General features: G+C 43.6%; 1 protein-coding gene across 1 annotated transcript; it reads left to right on the forward strand.

Moving 5' to 3' along the window:
* The first annotated feature begins 2,628 nt into the window (after positions 1-2,628).
* pxnb (paxillin b) lies at positions 2,629-21,735 on the forward strand. The gene is made up of 11 exons (XM_030781839.1): positions 2,629-2,707; positions 13,489-13,697; positions 14,044-14,129; positions 14,300-14,439; positions 14,799-14,991; positions 15,329-15,464; positions 19,328-19,474; positions 19,629-19,802; positions 20,004-20,085; positions 20,255-20,403; positions 20,608-21,735. The coding sequence occupies exons 1-11, from the start codon at positions 2,695-2,697 to the stop codon at positions 20,872-20,874; spliced, it is 1,596 nt and encodes a 531-aa protein (XP_030637699.1). The 5' UTR covers positions 2,629-2,694; the 3' UTR covers positions 20,875-21,735.
* Positions 21,736-23,208: the final 1,473 nt, after the last annotated feature.

The following is a 23,208-nucleotide window of genomic DNA, read 5'->3' on the forward strand; positions in this document are numbered from 1 at the left end:
GGGGGGGGGGGGGGTGATGGTTTTGAAAGGAAGGAGTGGTCTATTTACTTGTGTTAGTGGATTTTTATGTTCCCTGCATGTTTACTCTTTAATCAATACCTCTTTACACATCATGAGTTATGGTTCATGTATCTGACTCTTTTCCCACAGGTTGTCCGGTTTACACCTGATCAAACAGGAACACACCCCTTGTTCTGTTCCAGAAAGTCAGTGAAATGCTGTAAGAATTGTTTTTTGCTCTTTTTTTGCTCTTTTTTTGCATTTTCCTCTTTTTATGCAGCTGAAATCAGTGTGTAAACAACTAAACAAGCAACATAGCATTCACCGGACACACAGACACTCTGATGGATGACAGGACGCGATGCAGCTGCATTTTTTATCCCGTTAACTGTTTTAAGTGCAAACACAATAGGGCTTTTTTTTTTTTTTTTTTAGCCGGTGTGGTATTATGTAGGGTGAATGCACATGTCAAGTGACTTTTATTTTAAAGTATTCACAGCGCTGGTTAAGGGTACATTAAGCAATATGTCAGGAGATTAAAGTGAGTTGCAATCGTACCCTGTTCTATTATTGAATAAATTAGGGGTTTTTTTCTTTTCTTTTCTTTTTTGCCCTTATGTCATATGTCCACTTTGCTACTCAACATAGAAAAAACACTGAATGATTCAAAAACTTACAGGTCTCCCACCAGACGAATGTAGAGAAAAGTTTTTTTCAATAATTATACAATAATTCATTTTTACATATCTGTCTGTCTCTGTGTGTTTTTTTATTTCCATAAGAACTAAAATGTGGAGCTGGACAGGGATAACTATATACTCTAGATCATATATAGTTTAACATTTTAGATATTACCTAAATTATAAAAAATACGAGGTCGGCATTGCAGGGCAGTCTCACTAATTAAATGTACAGCCTGTTTTAATTTGGAAAGGTTTTTGGAAAGTCCAGGTTTTCGACTTGACTGGAATACCATGTTTATATTAAAAAAAAATGTTCCTGCAAATGTGATAATGGGTATGGTGATGCTGAGATAAGACAAGCAACGCCTGGTGACGCAGAGAGAAATGTTGTGCGAGTGCCTCAAAGAGAGCATGACGGCCCATCAGGATTACAAACCGGATATCTGATTCGTTCTCTCCTCAGGCCCTTGCAAGAGTCACGCACGAACAAACTGCCAATTGCACGTCCAATCAAAGGCTGTTCCATGCCATACAGTTAGAGTTGTGGGACTGTCCCATTCCACAGCTCTGTGTCTTTTTCATGACGTTAAAAAAATAAAAGAATGGAGTACCATCAAAAGTCCTTTGTCATGCTGGATCAGTGTTTATGTGTAAGCTTAAAACTCTTAAGTTTAAGTGATTTAAGAAATTAGTCGCTGGCTAGCTGGTTTAACATAGACATATATATTGCTTTTCCTTTTGGGAGATTTTAAATCAGTTGAAAACAGTGTGTTTATTGCTGTGTTCATGCTGATGACACTGCATTAAATAGCTCCCACAATGATAAAACTCTGGTGGTAATAATAATAATAATAATAATAATAATAATAATAATAATAATAATAATAAAAGCTCAAAATGGTGAACAAAATTAAGTCTCACAACTCAAAATCTGTCTTATTTGTCCACAAGATTTGAGTTTGGTTGTTGTTATGGCGGATCACACTGGTGGTAGTGCCAGAACATCTGTTAACCGCCCTGGATGTGAACTGAACTATCATATCATATGCCAGGTAAAAATGTGATCCAAGAACAAAGTTCTTGACGTAACCTTCAGGTAAAGGAAGGGATCATTGATCTGCTTTACTCTGACAACTTACACCATCAGTGTACCATTAAGAATGAATTACAGGTTGGTAACTAAGGGTTATTCTCAAGCTCCAACTCATTTCTCATCTTGATTATCTTATCCAGCTTTCTGTGGAACCTCATTGCTTATCTTGGGATGTAATGTATTATATTGTATTACACTGTATGTTATATTGCATGTTTTCAGAATATCTACATCTGGGCAATGTATGCAGCAGTAAATAGACGTTAAATACGTTGTCTGCGTGTAATATTTTGTGAAAGGCTGATTACGTTCATATGATCCTTTTTATTGTATTATTGTGAGGTATAATCTATAAGAGATATAAGTATGTTAACTGACCATGTAGTGACAGTCCTGCTCAGTCCACTATCATGTCGTCTATCATACCTTCTTGTCATTTTACTGCGTATTCCCCGCGAAAACACACGGACACATTCTTATTTTTATTGATGAAAAATAAATTCCGATGTTTTTTCTCTGTTACTCTTTTCCGTGTATGCAATAACCTTTCTCTAGTTCCTCGTCCTCATCCTTCGTCTTTGCGTATTCGACGTGTCATTAGAATTTAATAAAAGATGTAAGATGTTGAAGTTGTTGTTTAGACATGTAAATACATTTAGAGTAATGGGTTGTTAAATAGTAACTATCGTAGGAATTTACCATGTACTCTCTTTAACCGCTAGAGGGCGATGTATCTATGCACGGCTCAGCAATACTCTTTGATGTCGGCTGTGAGGTGTGCCTAGAGCCTCGCTTCAGTTGCACTTGCGAAACTTCAGCGAAACTTCAGAACTGAGATTTTGAGAGGACCCTCTTTACATTCTTGGAAATAAGAATATTTGAAAACTTTGTACTTATTTAGAATACAGTTCAAGAAACATGGACGACTTAGGTAAGTGTCTTATACTTATCAGCTTTTGTATTGCAGAAAAATATGAGTGGGTCGGAGATGGTTAGCGGGCTAACTAGTTTGTAGCTAATCAGCTAACGGTTTCCTAATAATAAACTAGAGAGACAGATCCTTAAAACCCTAAGAGGAGAATGCGTTTTTATCAGCAAAATCGATAGATGACTTGAAAGTAAACTGTTGTCACAAAATCGCACAATTGGCTTCCTAAAAAGGGATGTGTTGCAGTAATGCTTTTCAACCCATTTGAGACATCATATTAACTTTACTTCATTTAGGTTATGTCACAAGTATTCAAAATTAGCGATTGTCGTTCCTTGCCTAAGTACGCGCCACTCATGTTCGTAATGATAGAAAGTTATTGTCTTGTCAGGCTGTATGAATGAGTAACGTTGCCTATAAATATCAAGAACATGTAATTTGATGAATAGCCTTTTGTAGTCCGATGTCCCGGTATGACACCATCAGAAAAACCCCTGCCGCAGACAGCTGGAACTTGAAGATAATATGTTTCGCAACATACAGGACCATACCTGGGCTCTCCGGGACCTAATGAAAACTTGCAAAAGTAGCAATAAGTGCGACTTAACATTCACGAGCGCTCTTATTTCCAAAACATGTAGACCAGTGGAATTTGTAAATACTCGCTCTTTGGTTTTAATTAGCAGAAAAATACGTTGCCATTGCGATCGCTGTGTGAAAACTGTGTAGTTACGGTGCTTAAACATGATAAGGGTCTGTATTTTGGATCCCTCAAGCCCAAATTAGTTGTTGCTGTAGGTGGGAAGTGGGAAGCGAGAAGGTGTTTCCTGTCCCGTTATAAGTCAGGAGTTCTCAGAACCTGAGTGCGACAATTTCAGTGACAGCAGATTCATATCCTCACTGGTTAGTTCTGAAGATTTTATCTGTCCTGAAACCACACAACACTGATTCTGTAAACCCCGAATGGAAGTCAGTCTCATGTTTGAAGCAATAATTAAAGAGAGAGAGAAAGAGTGAGAGAGATAGATGTTCTCAATTTGCACCAAAGTTTAGTTTGCACCAACTGTGCATGTTAATCCAACAGTTTGCCTAATTTGTATAATTTCCCCTACTGCTATATTTGTCCTTCAGCTGTGTGTTAAATGTTCATCAAACCGTAGGAGGAATCCTAATAATAATCTGATTAAAATATTCCCCCTTCCAGTGTGTGTTCTTGCAGAGTAGAAGTTGTGGAGTTGCTGTCTCTCCTCTCAGCTGTTTATTTCTGTCTCAGTTACAGACCCTCTGTGATCTGCTGGGAGGGTAGTACACGTTCATGGGTGGGACCACAAACTGCATTTTTCTTTTCTTTTTTTTTCCTTTTTCTTTTTTTTCCTCTTTCTTTCTTTCTTTCTTTTTTTTTTTGGCAACACCGTCTGCTAGTCCTTAAGAGACAGTCAACTAATGCCAGTATGCCATTTACAAGGGTCCAAGTACCAGTTCCCCTTGCCCGTAGTTTTTTTTTCCAATCTGCTTGAAAAATATTACAAGTCCTTCCCAACTCTTTGGGCAGACACTCAGCCACAGTGCAGATATGTGAAAGAATACATTTGAGTGTTGACTCACTGCTGTCGTGACGGGAGCCATGTAGTGTAATAGTGACCCTGAGGGAAACTGAGGTAGGGCCAACACGGCCGCTGTAGACTGAGGCAGATCTGACCATCTCGCCATAGCAACTGAAACTCTGTATAGCCCACCTACATCTGGTTGCACATTTAGTCAGCATAAATTGTTCCGGGGAGGACATATGGGGTTGTCCCAAATTTCACCTCTCAGTCTAGTGTGGTGTTTTTGTGGTGTTTGGTCTGTGACACCAGCCTGTGAGTGAGACGGTTTAGCCAAGTAAATAAATAAATAAAAAAAAGCAAAAGTCACACAAGAACTGCAGCCACGGACCGAAAGCTCACTGCAGAAAAAAAAAGAAGCCCTATGTTGTGTACTGCGTTTCAGGAAAACACAAAGTGATTTGTGTCACTTTGGAGGCACAAAGAAACCAAAGAGTTAGACCTACTAGTGTGCTATATATTCCATGACTGCTGTTTGGGGGATTTTTTTTTTTTTTTTTTCCTTTTGCCTAGCGACCGTTGCTGGGAAAGTGACAGAGCTGAGTGTTAGTGGATTTGGAGGCTAAGCGTCTGTCCATGCTTTGACCTGTCTGGCTGAAGAAGCAGAGGTGACAATGGAACGCGTAGCGTCACTGCGTCTGTGGGCCGGGGCTTCAGACGAGCAAGAGAGATTTTTGTGGGTGAAAAAGACGTTTAAATCCTACCACCCACTTTGGGTTTACCTCTCGGTAAAGCTGGGGAAGAGTCATAATTTATAACGTGAGGTCATTCCAGTGAAATAGAGTAACGTGGTGTTTTACCAGCGGTCTGCTGAATCATCTGACATTGTTTGGTGTGGGATCGTGTCCCAGCGAAGTCAGAAGGTCAAACCGAGTAAAGAGAATAGAAACCGGAATCACTTCTCACTCTGGGAGGACAAAAAAAAAACAAACAAACAAAAAGAAAACCTGGTATTGTCCTGCATTTCAGTAGTGGTGCAATTCTATGGACAGTCCATCACTGTGCATTACGTATAGGAGGTGTTTGATTGTTTTAATAAATTATTTCGCCAGTGTTAATCTGCAAGCTGTTTGCTGGAGTAGGCGAGTGGACCCACCCCCCCACCCCCCCGTGTGGTTTATCGCGTGTCGGAAAGCCTGACTTCTCTGTGCGCGCGTGTGTGTGTGTGTGAGTCAGTTTTTAGTCTCTGTTTTGTGGACCCCTGTACTGGTCCCTTGAGCCTCGTTGGAATTCCTGTAAACCCTGGAATTTTCCCCCTCGGGGAATATGTACAGCATTACAGAACAGTGTTCCACTTCTAACGGTTGCCATGGACGCAAACCTTGGCTTGCATTTAAAGAGGCCCTTTATATAATCATTACAAACAGGTGTACAATAGAGATGTTGTTAGACCTAAATCTCTGTTTTTCATCAGAAATGAAATTGACTGAACATTTCACAGGGCAGTAATTAGGCTAAAAACAAGGGGAGAACAATGAAGATTTTCTCAGTTTTTCTCAGACCATCAGTTTTCTTTTGGGTTTTTTTTGTTTGTTTGTTTGTTTTTTTGCCATCACAAGAAACCCCAGGGCATTCAACCATTCACCCCTTAGTCAGCACCCACACAAGAGCTTTCACACACTGTTGAGAGAACTCAACACCTCACACCCACAGTCGGAGGAAGAGAGAGAGTGAGAGCGCTTCAGAGAGACTGAAAAGAACGAAAGGAAGAAAAGAAAGAAACGGGTAGAAGGAAAGACAGAGCAATGGAGTGAGGGACAGAAATAGAGAGAGAGAGAAGAGGTGAAGAAGATGAAGGTGGTGTTCCGGCTGGGGGGGTCGGGGGTTGGGGGCCACACCCAGTGCTCTCGTCCTGAGGTAAGTCCACAGCTGAAAGCTGCAGAGACAGCACCACACAGCTTCCTGAGGAAACAACAAAAGGAAGCGTCTCTCAGCAAAGCTTTGGGCCCGGGCCGTGACCGCAGCTCTGCATCTAGGGCTTTGGTCAAGACTGTCCAAATACACACACACACACAAAAATGGCTCTCAGAGGTTTCAGCTGTCATTGGATCAGAACATTTCTTGAAAGTTCTTAAGTTCTAAAATAAAAAATGAAACATGACAGCGAGGCGTAGCCATATTTCAAACGTGCAAACGCCGTCGAGTCGCGCGAGAAGAATCACACCGTATATGATGCATGGTGAAATAAGCCATTTGCATCGCTCCATAAAATTCTGAACCGCTCTGTTCTTGTGGCTCCTTTCCACAGTTAGGGCCTGACTGTTCTGTCCGCTTGAACGTAGATTATATGTGTGGAGATCAATGTTTTTCACATTTTACGAGACAAAAACACACCCTTTCCTGTGCTACCGGCCAGTTTTGTCACTCGCATTAACACTTGACCTTTCCCTTTCCTGTCTTGCTTTCTCTCTCTCTTTCTCTCTTTCTCTCTCTCTCTCCCTCTCCATGTGTCTCATTTTTCCTCTCAGTTCTCTTCCTTGGCTGTGTTCCTTGGCTGTGAGACAATGCTGATTGTTGTCTTGATGGCCTTGGATATCATAGTGAAACAGTGCTACAGCAGCATTCTTCCCACATTACTCAAACCGACACCCGCCCCACCCCCCACCGTGCACCCCCAGTTTCACATGTTCCACTGTCCGCTTGACTCATGTACTGGTGTAAGACGGGTGTGAGAGAGAGAGAGTGTCTAGAGGGAGAAGACTTGAGATAATGATGACAGTCTGTACTAATGAGCTTTTCTGTTCCGACAGTCAGCAAAGACTTTCTTTAGATTTAACATGTTGAACTGAAACAGAGAGTCAGCCAACATTTACTTAAAAGTAGCCAACCAATCAGTGTGTGTGTGTGTGTGTGTGTGTGTGTGTGAACTTCCAGAATAGAACCATGGGGTCCCCCATGTCTGGTTGGAGGACTTCTCTGCGAAGAAGAGCTTTTATTTTGGTTCTTGGTGGGCTCTCTTTAGGGAAGTGTCGGCTTTCGGGGCAGGGTGGGGCCGCGGTTGTGTGGGTGAGATTTTGGAAAGACACCTCTTGCCCCTCTGTCACACTCTCTCTCTCTCTCTTATATCTCTCCCCAAGCCTTATTCTGTTACAACTTTATGTCTTTTGTTCTTTTTGTTTTGACTTTTTCCCAGGGTCATCCCTGTCTCCTGCAGCCAGACCTCCCTGACCTACTCTTTGTGTCCCCCTCCCCCCCCCCCCCCCCCACCATCCCCATGTCTTACACTCTCCCAACTCCAATTCCTGCTTTTCTTTTCTCTCTCTGGCCCTCTCTCTCTCTCTCTCTCTCTCTCTCTCTCTCTCTCTCTCTCTCTCTCTCTCTCTCTCTGGCTGATATAAATATCAGGGTACGTTTGGTAGACTGGTGTTGGGTTTCTGCTGTGGGTTTGTTGCCAGCGTTGACCGTGTCCAGCAGTCGTAAACAGCCTTGGCATGGCTGGACCTCGCTGACCTTTTTTGCCCACATGACTACTGTTCAGGAGAATAATCAACCCATACAGAGCAAAGCAAGCATTCCCCATTCATCAGCCTGCTTATACATCAGGTATTTTTCAAATCAGAGAAAGCCATACGGCTGTTTCTTACTCACTCTCTCTTTCTCTGTCCATTAGCGAGATCTAATCTTATCAAAAGAAATCCGTCCGGCGTGCCTGCAGACAGTATAAACAGTTGTTGCGTTGACCGCGTTCTCAGAAAGGCCCCTCGTTATATGTTTGTTCTCTGGGATCTCACAGGGCCTTTTGTGTGTACAGTGGTTTCTGTGATTCTCTACTCAGGTGGGTGGAATTTCTGAGTGGCTTTGCTTCTGATGGTGGCGGTTCGTGTCAGAGTCAACGCCATCCTTTGTGCGAGAGCGTGAGCTACATCGCTACTGCCATCTCTTCGTTCATCCTACACTCTCTCTGTCCTCCCCCCCCCCCCCCCCCGTCTTTTTCGTCTCTGACTCTATAGCTCCTTTCTTAGCGGCTCTATAACGGAATGCCAGGAATTCTTCGGTTCATTTTCAGATAGGGTAAAGGAAAGGGGAGGGATGCATCAGGAATGTATGCCAAGACGCTGTAGGGGGAAAAAAAAAAGCATCTGGAACGAAGAAAAACAAATTACATTTAGCGCGCACAAGGCTGTGAGTGTATCGCCGTATCGACCGCTGGGAAGGACTCAAAAAAGTTTTGAGAAGTTCACCGAGTCTACGGAAAGACGGCCTCTCTGATGGTTAGTGACTTCACCTCAATGTGGAAGTGACAGAAAACACAGATTGCATTCCGCCGAGATTAAAAAAAAAAACACAGTTCGTGTTGCAGTCTCCATATCCTCTTAGTGGGTTTGGACTTTGCTCTGTGAACAAGCAGTTTGTGGAGGATTGAGTTCAAGCTTGGCTGTGCACGCCTGTTTGCATTCTTTAATCACACTGACTAACCACTCTATTACATTCACCATAAACAGCGCCCAAACACAGGTCTCCGTCTGAAATGAATGACAACGCTGCCCCTATCTGGCCAGTGGAACACATTGCAACAAAATGAAGTTACTCAATCGACCAAATGAAGCCAGACAGGAGCAACCCTCCTGATTCTGTGTCCGCGTTCAACTCGATATGTACCAGTTATTAAAAATGTTTAATATCATGAGCCCACTGGTTTCCATTGCAGGTGTTTTTGATTTTGTTTTCTTCTTAATCCTGCTGTTCAGCTAGCTGTCACACCCTTGACAGGAAGATCCTGTGTCAGACAGGATATCCTGTGTCCCTCAGTCGTGGAGGTCCATACCCCCACCCCCAGTAAAAGCCGGGATCAGCCTTCATTTAGTCTGCCACATGTGCACTTTTGTCTGCCCTAATAACTTCTCCAAAGGACAAAGCACTGCACAGTATGCGGGTGTGTGCTTTAGGTAGAAGGAGCAGCCTGGCATTTACCTTGTGTCTGTCAACAAAGGAATTTTCCAAATCATTCTAACCTCCAAAGCATGCAGGGTCTTTAGGACCATTACGTATTGTTTGCTTTTGTTGATGGGAAAATCATTAATCAGGCTTGTGACGGGGCTTATGCGTCAGTGACGTTTCAAAGCGGCCTGAGCAGGTTGTGCTGTACAGTCAAGGATCCTCTCTCAGGCTTTTAATGGATCTGTTTAGCGTGCTAGAGCCAGGTGCAAACTTTTTTTTTCCTTCTTTTTTTTTTTTTTTTTTTTTTTTTTTTTTGAGTAGCTTGGTTTATTTTGGGAGCCTTTCCACAGACTTACGTGTCATCTTTAAAACCTTAAAATAGACCTGCTCCCATGTGGTGAATCAGCTACGTTTAAACACGAAGAGTTTATTTATGTATACATTTTATTTATTCATACACATTTTAATTGTTAATAAATATGGCTGAGTCATACATAGCTTGCTGTAGACTGTAAACGTTTAAGAGGCCAATGCAGACAGACAGACAGACAGACTGCAACAAGGCCCCCTGATACTCGTCAGTTTAAACAGCTGAAACATGCCTTGCAGTGCAAGAAAATATGCTTTCATATTACAAAAAGTAAACATGCAATCATATTAAAGAGAGCCAGTATACATTTATATAACAGAAAACAAATAAACATTTATATTATAGTGAGTAAATACACATTTATATTACAGAAAGCAAATATACATCTATATTACAGAGAGCAAATATACATTCATATAACAGAAAACAAATAAACATCTATATTACAGTGAGTAAATATACATTTATATTACAGAGAGCAAATATACATTTATATTACAGAAAGCAAATATATATTTGTATTACAGAGAGCACATATACATTTATATTACAGAGAGCAAGTAAGCATTTATATTGTAAATATACAACCATATTAAAGAGAGCAAATATACATTTATATTACAGAGAGTAAGTACACATTTATAATACGGATAGCTGTTTTTATTTTGTTTTTGTCTTTATTTTTAGAGGAACGCGTTACGGGAGGCATGAGGAACGTGACATATGAATTCTCACGTTCCTCTAAGAAGTCCAAATAAGTCCAGGGTCAGGTTAAACAAAACCAGACAAACTTTTGATTTCCCTTTAGCATCCCAGTTGAACCGCTTCAGTACCAGTTTCCCGCCGCGTCATTTTCTTTTCCCCCTTCAGTTACACCGGAGCACAGGGTGTAGAGAGAAGGGGAAGAGAGAAAGAAAACACGAAAGCAAAAGTTGTCTGTCTTGTGTGTGACCTCTGACCTTTCGCTTTCAGACTGAAGTGTTGTCGAGCTTGAAACGCATGACGATAGAGAAATAAGAGAAAAAAAGAAAAAAAAAAGGAGCAGTCAGTGCAGAGGACTTTTGGGGCAGGACAGGAGACTGGTTATTGTGTGTACAGTACAGGGACAGGATTGGGTTAACTGGCACTGCCTCTAATGTTCCTCCCACACCACTCTAACTGCCCCCCCCCCCCCCCCCCCTCCCAGCACAGCCCCCACTCCCTCAGTGAACAGGCTCTACTAAGATACTCCACTTACCGGTTCAACACACACTCACACACACACGCATACAGGCCTAGACAACGACGGAATACTTTTCAGGAATACCGCGCAGAGCTCTGTGAGTACAAATGTGAAATGGCTAGCGTACCTCGTAGCATCTATCTATCTAACTAAGTAAATCATTAAATTCCACCCTGCTGAACATCCTTACCCCAGTGTGTGTTAACAGCATGCGTTGTGTTTTGAGAAAGTGTATAACCACCCTCTTATTCATGTATGTCTTATTTAGCGCTAAATAAAACTGATATCACCATAACCCCCCTCAAAATTTAGCTAACCCAGTAGTAGTTTTTGCGGTCCATTTTTCACTGTTCAAGCCCAAAGCGGTTTTGCAATGGTGTCCCCTTGAACCACTCTAATAAAAGCGTTGACAGGGACCCCCGGCTGCTTGAGTGTCACTGTGTGTCTCCTTAACCCTCCACTCACACCAGCAGACCTATATCTGTCTCTCCAACCAGTCGCGACTCCTTATGGGAGACAGTCCGTACACCAGACATCTGACTAAACCTCCACACTTTGACAAAGCGCCACGTTCACGGTCGTATACGTGTTGAAGCCAACGCACAGATTTATTATCTGTTCATGACCAGCCTATCCTCTGATTACGTGAGTTTTTATGACCTCGTCTCTGGTAGTATTTTATATATTGTGTTTCAGGACGCCTGCCTCTAAACTTTCAGTTCTCGTCTCACAGCCTTGAGCGTGTGAGACACTGGTTACTGTATATCTGTCATATAAACCCAGCTCACGGAATGCTAATGCCACCCATGAAGTCACTTCCCCTGCATGTGAGTGTCTCTCTCCCCGTACGGTATGTGTGGGCAAAAGGCTTCTGGCTATTATTGACTGTCAGGAGTTGGGTGGAGGGGGTGAGGTAAGAGCTTTATTTTGCACTGCTTGTGTGGAGCACACCCACAGAACCGATACCGAATAGCTCTGGCTATGAGTCTGTCTGTCTGGCTTGCTGGCTGTGTTCTGCATGCCTGTGGATCTGTCTGTCTGGCTGTGTTCTGCATGCCTGTGGATCTGTCTGTCTGTCTGTCAGCAACAGGTTAAGAATTACATGCAGGAAACCTTTCGCCTAGAGAGGCGTACAATCTCTCTCTCTCTCTCTCTCCCTTCCTCCCTCCCTCCCTCTCTCTCTCTCTCCCCCTCTCATTTTCTGTGGGGCTCTGAGACACACAGACGCTCATACACAGCCCCGTGTGAAGTTACACCATTGGGAGGAAATGCCCATATGTGTTAAAAGCTGGATCAGGTTTAGAAATTGCTACGATGAGAGATCAGCTGGAATCTATGACACATCATCACAGAAACAGCTCTCTGTGTATGATCTCTGGAGCTCCAGAGTGGCACTTGTGTTGACAGGCATTCTGTAGGCCACTGACAGGAGAGGGGATAACCTGGGGTCTGAGTTGGGTAAGAGGGATATTGTACAGGGACAGCAGTCCACCTGATTGCTTAATGCTGTTTCATAACAACTGAAGAGGTTTGAAGTGAGACGTGCTTACGATCAGCGAAACAAAACAGGTAGTTATTGGCACTCTCAGGGCCACATTTACAAAAAGGTTTACCACTAGTTGGCTTTTTCTTTTTTTTTAAACTCTAAACGTCTCCCTTTTTTCTTGCCAATTTGGAATCCTTGTTTCGTAAATTTCCCCACCTCAGGGCAGTTGATTCAGTTGAGGTGAGGTAATACTCCGATACGTGTAAAGCCTGCTACTTCATCTTTTAATGCTACAAATCACACAGCCTTACACAAGAGGTGGAGCATGGTTTGAGAATGACACTATTCGTGAAATGCTACCCACGACTGCACAGGCACCTGACTGCGAACGGTCAGTGACGGACAGTGAGAGCGAGAGTGACGTGGGATGACATTCCCACACAAGGAATGTCCTCTCCGTTCTGCAACAATAGTTGGGAAGTATGGCATAGCAGGAATTCAAACCACAAGCAGACCCACCTCTGTACTATGTCACAGTGCCTTCTATGTCTAGCATATCCAAAACAAGCAACTGTACATAAGATTGGTGCATAGCTGTCCCTATTAATAGTCCCTAAAAGTGTTACAGGTTCTTTTTTTGAGCTGAAATCATTTGAAGTGAAGGCATATGGACTTCTGGCCCACAGAGCAGCAAGAGAGGCAGTGTTGTTGGTTTGCTTGTCGGATGTTTGCGTGCGCTAATAGAAAGGTTAACCTTGGCACAGAAGAACCTCTCTGTTTATAGGCCTTTTTTAGACAACGTGATGGAGGAGGAGGAGGAGGAGACTGAAAGGGTGGAATGAGGGAGTGACTCATACACACAGGCATTATATCTATATACACACACACACACACACCAAGAAAAGAACAGCTACTGTTTTTGTTGGACGACAAGGCTCAGAGCTTAATTTTAATACTTGCTGTTTATTTCCCATCATACCTGTGTATTAAAAGAAACGATGAAAGGGTTGAATTGTTATTTTCGTGGCACTTCGCCTGACATCATTACGGCATTTCAGAGATAAATTTAGTTTTGAAATGTGTTGCTTCCTGGTGAGACCTTGGATTTACAAAGGCAAAGTCACAGCTGCTTCGGCACAGTCAAGTTCACCGTGTGTTGTCGTGGCGGAATAAAACTGTCTGTTGGCATTGGTATGTTACATTTTGTTGGTATCTCTTACGCAGACGCATTGTTGGCGGACCTCGAGTCCTCGACCGCCCACATCTCGAAGTGCCCGGTGTTCCTGCCGGAGGAGACGCCGTACTCCTTTCCCAACAAGGGGCGCCTCCTCCAGGACGATTCTGTCCCTCCTCCACTGCCTCCCCCACCCTCCGCTGAGGCGCTGAACGGATCCCTCCTTCACCGGCCAGACTCCCAACACTCCTCCCAACAGGTCAGACGGACAGCAGCTCCCTCACTGAGAAACAAATACAACCAGTGGATATGTCTTATCCTGGGACAATACAGTATTAGAGAACGCAGTGTTTCATTACAATGTTTAACATTATAGCGCGGGTAGACATTTACTTTGATGGAGCAGTAGAGTAAACGGGTGATGATCCCTGTGAACGTAAATGAGCATAATACGGAGATAAACGTGTGAGATTTACATCATTGGATATTTTAATTTGTCATTTTCTAAAACTACTTATGAGGTTGACAACAACGATACATGTTGGCGAAAATGTGATGAAGAAGGTGTTTGTTTAAATGCTCTGTGGTGTATTCTTCCTCACCAGTCCCTTGGCTCTGTCCCAAAAAGCTCAAGGTCAAGGGACAGCACCAGCCCTCCACTGTCTCACGTAGAAGAGGATCACATCTACAGGTTTGTAACGAGACATAAGATGAAGGAGGATAGCATTTCGTATTTTAATAGATGTAACTAAGCCACAATACACAAGAGATCGTGTTATGTTTTAAGGGTTTTGTGTGTTGACATAGTTCTGTTCAGGTTAAGGTCATAGTTCAGAGACTCTGTGTTTGTCCCTCCCTCAGTTTCCCAAACAAACAGAAACACTCAGACTCATCTGCTGCGGCCATGACCACCGCTCTGGGTAGTAATCTGTCTGAACTGGACCGCCTGCTACTGGAGCTCAATGCTGTTCAGCAGAACACACCCTCATACCCCACAACAGGTACGCTGAAGAAAAGGGATGAAGCAAAAGGGATGAGCTCAAGTGAGAAAGAGACCTGTGCACACACACAGGGAGTGTTTAGAGTTCTTAGTTCTTAGTTCTTAGTTCTTAGACCCTGGGTGTAATTGCACACACACAGGGAGTATTAAGAGTTCTTGGACCCTGGATGTAATGCTTTTGACAAATTTAAAATGTCGTTTGTTGTGTTAACATATTGATAAACGCAGACCGTAACACAGATATTATTTCAGTATTTGATGCACGGTTTCTTTGATCAGACTGTTTTTCTTTTCCCTCTTCTCTGTGTATTGAACTCGTTGTGCACCCTGTCCTCCCCTCAATGTATCTCTGGTCCGCAGAGGATGCAGCCCCTCCCCTGCCGCCCTGCAGCGTGGCACACTACATCCAGGAAAATGGTTCCCACCCGGGCGTCACCCTGACCCCTGCAGGCCAGGACAGATCCCAGAGGAACGGGGCGAAAGGGTCAGAAGAAGGCCGACCAACTGTAGAGAGCCTGCTGAACGAGCTGGAGAGTTCTGTTCCCTCTCCAACGTAAGAACCGTGTACTTTTCACCAGTGTTAAATCGATCAGTGGTCAACAGATAGAGTCATCTCGCAATGCAGGCTCCAGGTTGTTTGCTTTGTTTGCAGTGTTTTGTTTCCAGTTATTTTCCCGCAGGGGAAGGGGAGTGATTTCTCTGGAAAAATTTTTCAGTGAAAACAGATGATGTTTAAAATCTCAGTTCCTGTATGTTTGTAATCTGCAGTTGGCAGTTTAGTTTTGTACTTTGGTTTTTGTAAATGATTGAGTTGTTTGAGTGTGTGTGTGTGTGTGTGTGTGTGTGTGTGTGTGTGTGTTTTTATGTGTTCATGTGCACTTGTGCTTCAGGCCCAGTCCCTGTCCAATTCAAGTAGGGGGCACAGATGGACAGTTGGACATTCCCTCAGAGCAACAGGGCCGCATTTCAGCCACCTCTGCCACACGGGAGTTGGATGAACTCATGGCCTGTCTTTCAGATTTCAAGGTGCAGAGCAGTTTGCATGTGTATGCATCTGTTTGTGTGCTGAAGGTTCAGATGGTCATGCCAGGATGTTGTGCTGCTAGTGGATTGTGTTGAGTCTTTGGAAACCTCTATAAAATAGTGTAGGTACCTGCTCCTGTATAATTGCGAAGACAGGGTGATAACTGATGAGTGACTGTAGCAAAGGTTTCTGCAAAAATATACTATAGAGTCTTTTCTTTTTCGATCCTTCTAAACAAAACTTTCTCCACAGTCTTTTTCTGCTTATGTTTCCCTTTTCCTCCTTTAACCTGCTCATCTTCTGTGTTTCTCTCTTTGTTTCCTTTCCTTCATGTCCTCCAGCCCAGTTCTTTGGGCTCCTTAAACTCTGAGCCTCTGTTTGATCAAACAGCAAACACCTCCACTGCTGGAGAGGTCGCTCCTCCTGCTGTCCCATCAGCCCCTGCTGCAGCCTCCCCATCCCCAAGCGTCCCCCCGAAACCCGCGTGTTACTCTCCCCTCCCAACCCCTCCAGTACCTCTTGAGTTACACATAGTGGAAGACTCTGGTGAACCTGGGGGTATTACACTGGCTCCTGTGACCACCCTAAAACCTATCCCTAATCCTCCAGTTCATTCCCAGCCCACTGCTCGCTTCTCCCCTGTGGCAAACCCCAATCCGGACAACATCATTGATGTCTCCCCCTCCATGCTAAGCTCTCATGTGGAATCTCTGGTGGTTCTATCCCAGACTACCACTACTTCCACACCCTCCATATCTCCTGGTAAATGTGAGCCAAGCCCAAACAAATCCATCAGTCCCTCAACAAGTCCTGTTCTCAAGACAGAATCCCCCTTTTCTGCACCAGCTCCTAAGTCCCCCAGTCCTCCACGCTCCCCTGCTGTTATTACAACCCCAGAGAGGATAAGCCCATTAGCTACTCCAGCTGTCGATAACCTATCACGTCTGCCAAGCTCTGAACCCAAATCCTCACCTCCAGCCACCGTGACCTCTTCTCCACCCAATGTCACTGAAACCCCGGTAGTTCCAGTTTCCATCACCCCCTCAAAGTCCCCCTCTCCTCCAGCCCCCATCGTACCCACAAACCCTAGCCCTCCAGCCAGAGAGGAGCAGCTAGAGCATGTGGCTGTTCCCCCCAGGCCTGCTCCCCCGGCTGGACCGGAAACCCCAGGACTGGAGCCTTCCCTGGATGAAGCTTTGGATAAGCTCCTAGCTATGAGTTTCACCAAGCCTGAGGCCGAAGCTCCGCTGGTGGCCTCAGAGGCTCCACATGTAAACTCTGAAGTGCATCAGGAGGTGTTTGAGGAGCCTCTTGTTGCTATGGATCGCAGGGAGGTCCAGCCTGACACACAAACTGAAAGCGAACTTGGGGACGGGATCCCAGAGGACCAATCGGACGGCAGGAGTGACCTTCTGGACTGGGCTGACATGGAACTGAAACTGCCCTACGACGGGCCAGATGGTTCCATGACACCTCTGACTGAAGCAAGCTGGATGGATGACTCACTCACCCCATCTTCCTGCCCCGGCACTCCTGATGCCCAGTTAGACCTGCCCCTGCTGCAGCCCTCCGCTGTGGACCGGGTCTCTGCATCAGGACACGTACGGAACAACTGTTTAGGAGTTCATAACCGACGAATGGAGAGTTTGCCTTAGTGTTGCTTGTTTGACTGACTGCATGGTGGATTGCAAAATGACAGAATGATGTGCCGATTTGCAGTGTGTACTCACCCCAGTTTGCATATATGGAGATATTTTTTGTAGACCAACTTTTCTCCGCACTCACTAACTGCATCACATAGGTTGCTGTGATTCCATGGTACCATAACTACTTAAAGACACTTAATGTGAATCAACTCACATTTTGAAACATGAGTCCTCATGTTGCAACTTCAACGTGATTTACAATTGTGATTTTGACACCACTTATCCCAGATTTTCTGACTCTGTGGCAAAGCAGTGCTTTGGGCAGTGTTTGTTGAACTGCAAGTGCAATTTGCGAATAGCTGCCAGGTTTTCTTACCTTGGCATCCAAACTCACATGGTGGACTCCTCTAATTGTAACCCTTTCCCAGGGCTGAGTTTAAGCTTCAGCATGTCTCTGCGCTCCGTCATCTGGTGGTAAATTTCACCAAATATCACCAGACTGCTTCTAGTGTGTTCTCTAACACCATTTATGGAGCGTTTGACATGTGATAGGATCTGTCCATCCGCCCAGATCAAATCCGTGATACGACGCACCAAGGAGACACCCAACGTTCACCCCATGTACCGGGATGGGCTCATCCGAAGGAAGATGGGCCCAATCATCTTCCACAAGAGCAGCTCTCAGGACCGACTCATTGAAGAATTGCAAGGCAAGCTGGGAATTGCCAAAAAGGATCGCCCACGGAAGCAGCCGGATGACTGGCTAACGGAGGGTGTCATTGTTATGTCCAACCCCAAACGCTTGCGTGAGGAGCACATTAGAGCTGATGTGGATAAGGTAGATGGAAGATGGACTGAAAAGACAGGGATTTTTTTGCCCTCATCTTTTTTAGCATGCTTGGCATAGCTGTTCATTGTAATTGCACAAACTTAGGTAATATTCAAAACTTTCTCTAAGTTTCTTTCTGTCTTTTCACTTAAATCTGTTTTTTTTTTTTTTTGTTTCTTTTTCTCGTGCATATACTTATTTGATTTCTATCTTTTTTCCTCCTTTACTCTGTCAATTGTTTCTTCTAGATTATCATTCCTCCTGAGTCACCTCTCCCTCAGAGGAAAGTGCTCCCCCCACCTCAACCTCGCCCCCAACCCCCACCAGAGGAGCCAAAGAAGCCTCCTCCAGTGAAACAGGCTCCTGCTCCAGCACCCCCACCTCCTCCCCGTGTCCCCACTCCTCCTCCCCCTAGAGAACCTACGCCACCTCCTCAGCCTCCTGTGGAACCCCCTGCACCCCCAGTCCAGATTAAGCCCCCTAGCCCCCCTAGACCCCCCAGCCCCCCGGCCCCTCAACCCGTGGAGTCTCCTCCACCTGTCCCCAAACCTGCACCTCGCCCCCCACCTGCTCAGTCACCTTCTCCCACCCCTCCCATTCCTCCCAAAGTCCTGGTGTCCGTGGGCTGCCAAACGGAGTATGACCCCCTCTTTCCTCCAATGCAGGCATGGAAACCTCAATCTCCTCCCTCTGCTCTGAGTTGCTGAAGTGAAAGATCAGCTCTTGTTGCTGGATCTGTTATCTGTTTTGAAATACAAACCACCGGTGTATAGTTCTCTCTCTCTCTCTCTCTCTCTCTCTCTCTCTATATATATATATGTATGTATGTGTGTGTGTGTGTACGCATATTTTCCATTGAGCTCAGTAGGATTGGGTAGTTGGTGAGAATTTCTAAGACTGTGAAGATTAGAGAGATGGAAAACTCAGTTAAGTGTCAGTCATAGTGCAGGTCTGTTTGACTTTTTGACCTGACCTTGAATTAATACATGGTCTCTCTGCAGAAAAAAGTCTGTCAGGGACGCTTGTGGAAATTGCTGAGCTGAGATGGATTTAAGTGATCTTTGCAGAAACTGCACACTACAGTGATTGATGATTGATGATGTTTAATGATGATGATAAATGATAAATTCATGATAAAGGATTGATGATGATGATTGATGATAAATGATGGATGATGAAAGATGATAAGGGTCTTTAGACGGAATGGAATCATTTCAATATTCTAGTGTCCTGGCTAGTGAATGGTGTTCAGGCTTTATGTGTGGTTACAAGCGTGTGTCTGTGAGTGATATGGTTTGCGACTGTGCGAATGTATGTGTGTTTGTTTTTTTTTGCCTGGTCTACATATTTGTTTGTTCCTCTCCTCTGACTTTTTCCCCATTGTCTGTAGATCATGTCTCAGGGTAAAGGCCCTCACACACAGGTCAATAAACTGGACAATATGCTGGGCAGTCTGCAGTCTGACCTGCACAAGCTGGGAGTGCAGACTGTGGCCAAGGGGGTATGTGGAGCCTGCTGCAAACCCATTGCTGGCCAGGTGAGGGCGCTTGAATATTACTTTCTTGAATGTTTCTCTTTTTACCAGTAGTTTCGTTATAGGATTGCTATAAATGACATTGTAAAACTGCTTAAAAACCAAGTAACTTGATTTTTTTTTTTTTTTTTTTACATGTTTTTGTGCGTGTGCACAGGTGGTGACAGCGATGGGACGCACCTGGCACCCAGAGCACTTTGTGTGCACACACTGTCAGGAGGAGATTGGTTCTAGAAACTTCTTTGAGAGAGATGGACAGCCGTACTGTGAGAGAGACTACCATCACCTTTTCTCCCCACGTTGCTACTACTGCAATGGACCCATATTGGATGTAAGTACACACACACACACACACACACACACACACTCATGCACAATTGTTTAAAATATCCTTTTTTACAGCCCTTTCTTTTGCAGGTTTTCTAACATATCCACTCAATGTACATCCGCTCATGTTGAAGCATTCCCTTTGGTAAATGAGCCTAAAATGTTTTTTTTTTATTGTTGCTGTTTTTTTTAACTGTTTCTACAGAAAGTGGTCACAGCCTTAGACAGGACATGGCATCCTGAACACTTTTTCTGTGCTCAGTGTGGAGCATTCTTTGGCCCTGAGGGTAAGATTCCAAACCTCCCTTTCATTACTCTTCCTCTTTAATATATTTGTTCACGCGATTAACTAGTGTGTCACCTAAACCGCTAAATGCCACTGTGCTTTCAGCGTCTTGTACTGTAATCCTCTCAGTGCTGCAGGAGTCTGTCAGTGTTGTTCTGTGTGTCCGTCAGGTTTCCATGAGAAAGACGGGAAGGCCTACTGTCGTAAAGACTACTTTGACCTGTTTGCTCCAAAGTGTGGAGGCTGTGCCCGTGCCATCCTCGAGAACTACATCTCTGCCCTCAGCTGTCTCTGGCACCCAGAGTGCTTTGTCTGTAGGGTCAGTACCAATATGTTTTGTTTAGCTTGTGGGTATAGAGTTTTTTTAAGTGACTGTCGAAATCAAACACTTTAGGATGACTTATTAAAGTTGAGTTTATGCCTGTATCTGTTGGTTAGAGATGAACCGTGCTGTTCCTGAAATCGTGTGTGTGTGTGTGTGTGTGCATACGCTTGTGTGTGTGTGTGTATTTGGTTACTGCAGGAGTGTTTCACACCCTTTGTGAATGGGAGCTTCTTTGAACACGACAACCAGCCGTACTGTGAGGTGCATTACCACGAGAGACGGGGTTCGCTCTGCTCCGGCTGCCAGAAGCCAATCACGGGCCGCTGCATCACCGCCATGGGCCGGAAGTTCCACCCCGAGCACTTTGTCTGTGCTTTCTGCCTGAAACAGCTCAATAAGGGCACCTTTAAAGAGCAGAATGACAAACCCTACTGCCATGGATGCTTCATCAAACTATTCAGCTAGACTGTGTGTCTGTGTGTTGTGAGTCAAATGTTAAGACAGTGCTTGCGTTACTCAGGTAGTAGAGTTTAACGTGTTTGGGGGTGAGTGTGTATGCGTGAGTGTAGATGTATTTAGGTGTGTGTAAGAGAGAGAGAGACATTACAGTAACACGTGAAGTAGCATGTATAGGTGAGGGTAATGAACTTTATGTTGTTTGTGACAGAGTGGGTTTGGGTTTGATTAGTCTCAACACAGCAAGCTATTCAGTTTTCAGGTTATAGCGAGCTTCTCCGCCTTTCTACAGATCGCAGCATCTTTTAACCAAGGCTTGTTTGCATCTTTAAAAGCTGACCCATTGACGCTGACCATAACTAATGTTGAGAAGTCAGGGGACACAACTGATAGCTGAAGTTTATAATGTGATGTAGGCAGGGCCTATTGGGAATCTATGCCAAATGGTGATGATGTGCCTCCTGTTTTATTATGCATGAATAGAAACTAGAAGTACTTTCAGAAAGCCAAAGTTTACCAGACACCTGAGTGACAGAAAGGCAAAGTTTTGGCAAGAAGTTCAACTGTTTCGCTGGGAGAGATCAGAGTTAGACCTACACGAGATTTTATTCTTATGAGTGCTCAGAGATGCTTTGCCCAGCTTGTACTTCAAATGGAGAATTTTAGTAAAGTGCTGTTGAGACGCGTGGAATATTTGTTACTGACTGTGATTTTTCTGCTCACTGGTTGAGTTTGAATGAAGATGGAGACGTTTGAAGTGCTTGGTTAAAGTTTGGATCAGTTGACCTGCGATGGAATTTTTAACTATGAAGCCTCTCTTATAGATTATATAACACACCAATAACAGTGCAAAGGCTGTGGTGACGATAACAAAGAAATGTGATTTTTTCTTTTTTTTTTTTTTTTTGTAATAACTGGAAATTGTTCTCTCAGTTTTCAGATTGGTGATATGTGCTTTCTTGTGTCATTTAGACACACAGACATCCGTAAAAGACCATTTTGAAAACTGATGGACGAGCATGTAAACTTAGAGAAGAAGAGACTCGTGGATATGTAGTTGTATGTTTTTTTTCCTGTATGCACATCACTGTCGCTAAGGTCAGTTCTTTGTTTGCGTTCGGAGGCAACCTTCAACGCAAATCATGCGTGTACACGTCTGTATCTCCATTTTTATCTTTGTCTGAGAACGCAGTTTGTTACACGTGAAAATGTATCAAGATAGTGTTTTTAGTACGTATAAGAAGACAGAAGTATATTTATTGTGAATTTTGTATGGGAGATGATAATGTGTGTTTGAGAAGAACCGCTTATCCTCCAAGATCACATCTCTGCTATTGAAGATATTTTTAAAGCTCACTTACAGATGTATGGATGCAACACACATGTACTATATGGTAAAAGATCATCAGTGTTACTACCTTTTCCTTTTATTTTTTTGTCTTCTTCATTAGGTTTCAATGCCGCATTCTAACTGTACATCTGATTAGATGTGGATTTATTCTACCATTTTCAGGGCAAGAATTTTATTATTTACATGAAGAGGAGCTAGTGTTTTGACTGTTATTTTTTGCAAGCCCATAATTCTTATATATACCACCCGAACTAATGTTTTAGAACTCACACAATCGACATTTATGCTCAGACGCTTTGTTCACACACATTACTGAAATAACCACTCAACATTATAAATGATAAAAATCATAAAGGTATTGATATATGTGAAAATGGCTGTGACGATATTGTGCTAATCTGAAAACACAGTGTTTCTTTCTTTCTTTCAAAAAAAAAACCTATTTATTTATTCTCTCATTCTTATTGTCCGTACCAGGCAACTGCTGTATTACAATTCTGATACCTTTCTGTTTGTCTTTTTTTCTTTTTTTTTTTTTTGGCAAGTCTTAAATTAATCTGCTGATTTTGGGAAATAGCAATGTAAACGAGATGGTAGTTGAGAGGAGAGGTTAATGCATGTGTGACATAATTCTCACAGAATGCCTTCCAGGATGTTTCATTTCCGTTTTCAGAACAAGGCTATGAAATTACATCAGGATTTTTTTTTTTTTCCATCATCATTTCACTTTATAGCTAGTTGATAATCGACACTCTGTTACAATCTGCTTGACATAAAATCAGCTGAAACGTTGTGGATCACTACTGAGGCTGTGTAAAGCAAGGACCAGGAAGGAAATAACCTGCTCGTAAACATGTTTATTTTTTTACGGCTCTACGGTGTTTTTCAGATGTAATCCTAAAATGATCGGTATGGAAAAATCTGAATTTCAGTTTTACGCCAGTTACTCAGCGCTATCACTGTCTGCGCAGAAGATGCGGTTTTGAGGAATT

This window comes from Chanos chanos, chromosome 1 (assembly GCF_902362185.1).
Source record: "Chanos chanos chromosome 1, fChaCha1.1, whole genome shotgun sequence".
In the NCBI taxonomy this organism is placed as follows: Eukaryota; Metazoa; Chordata; class Actinopteri; order Gonorynchiformes; family Chanidae; genus Chanos; species Chanos chanos.

Coding starts and splice junctions, on each gene's coding strand:
- pxnb (XM_030781839.1), top strand. Junction 13,698..14,043: donor CCCAACACTCCTCCCAACAG/GTCAGACGGACA, acceptor CTTCCTCACCAG/TCCCTTGGCTCTGTCCCAAA. Junction 15,465..19,327: donor CCTGTCTTTCAGATTTCAAG/GTGCAGAGCAGT, acceptor CATTGTCTGTAG/ATCATGTCTCAGGGTAAAGG.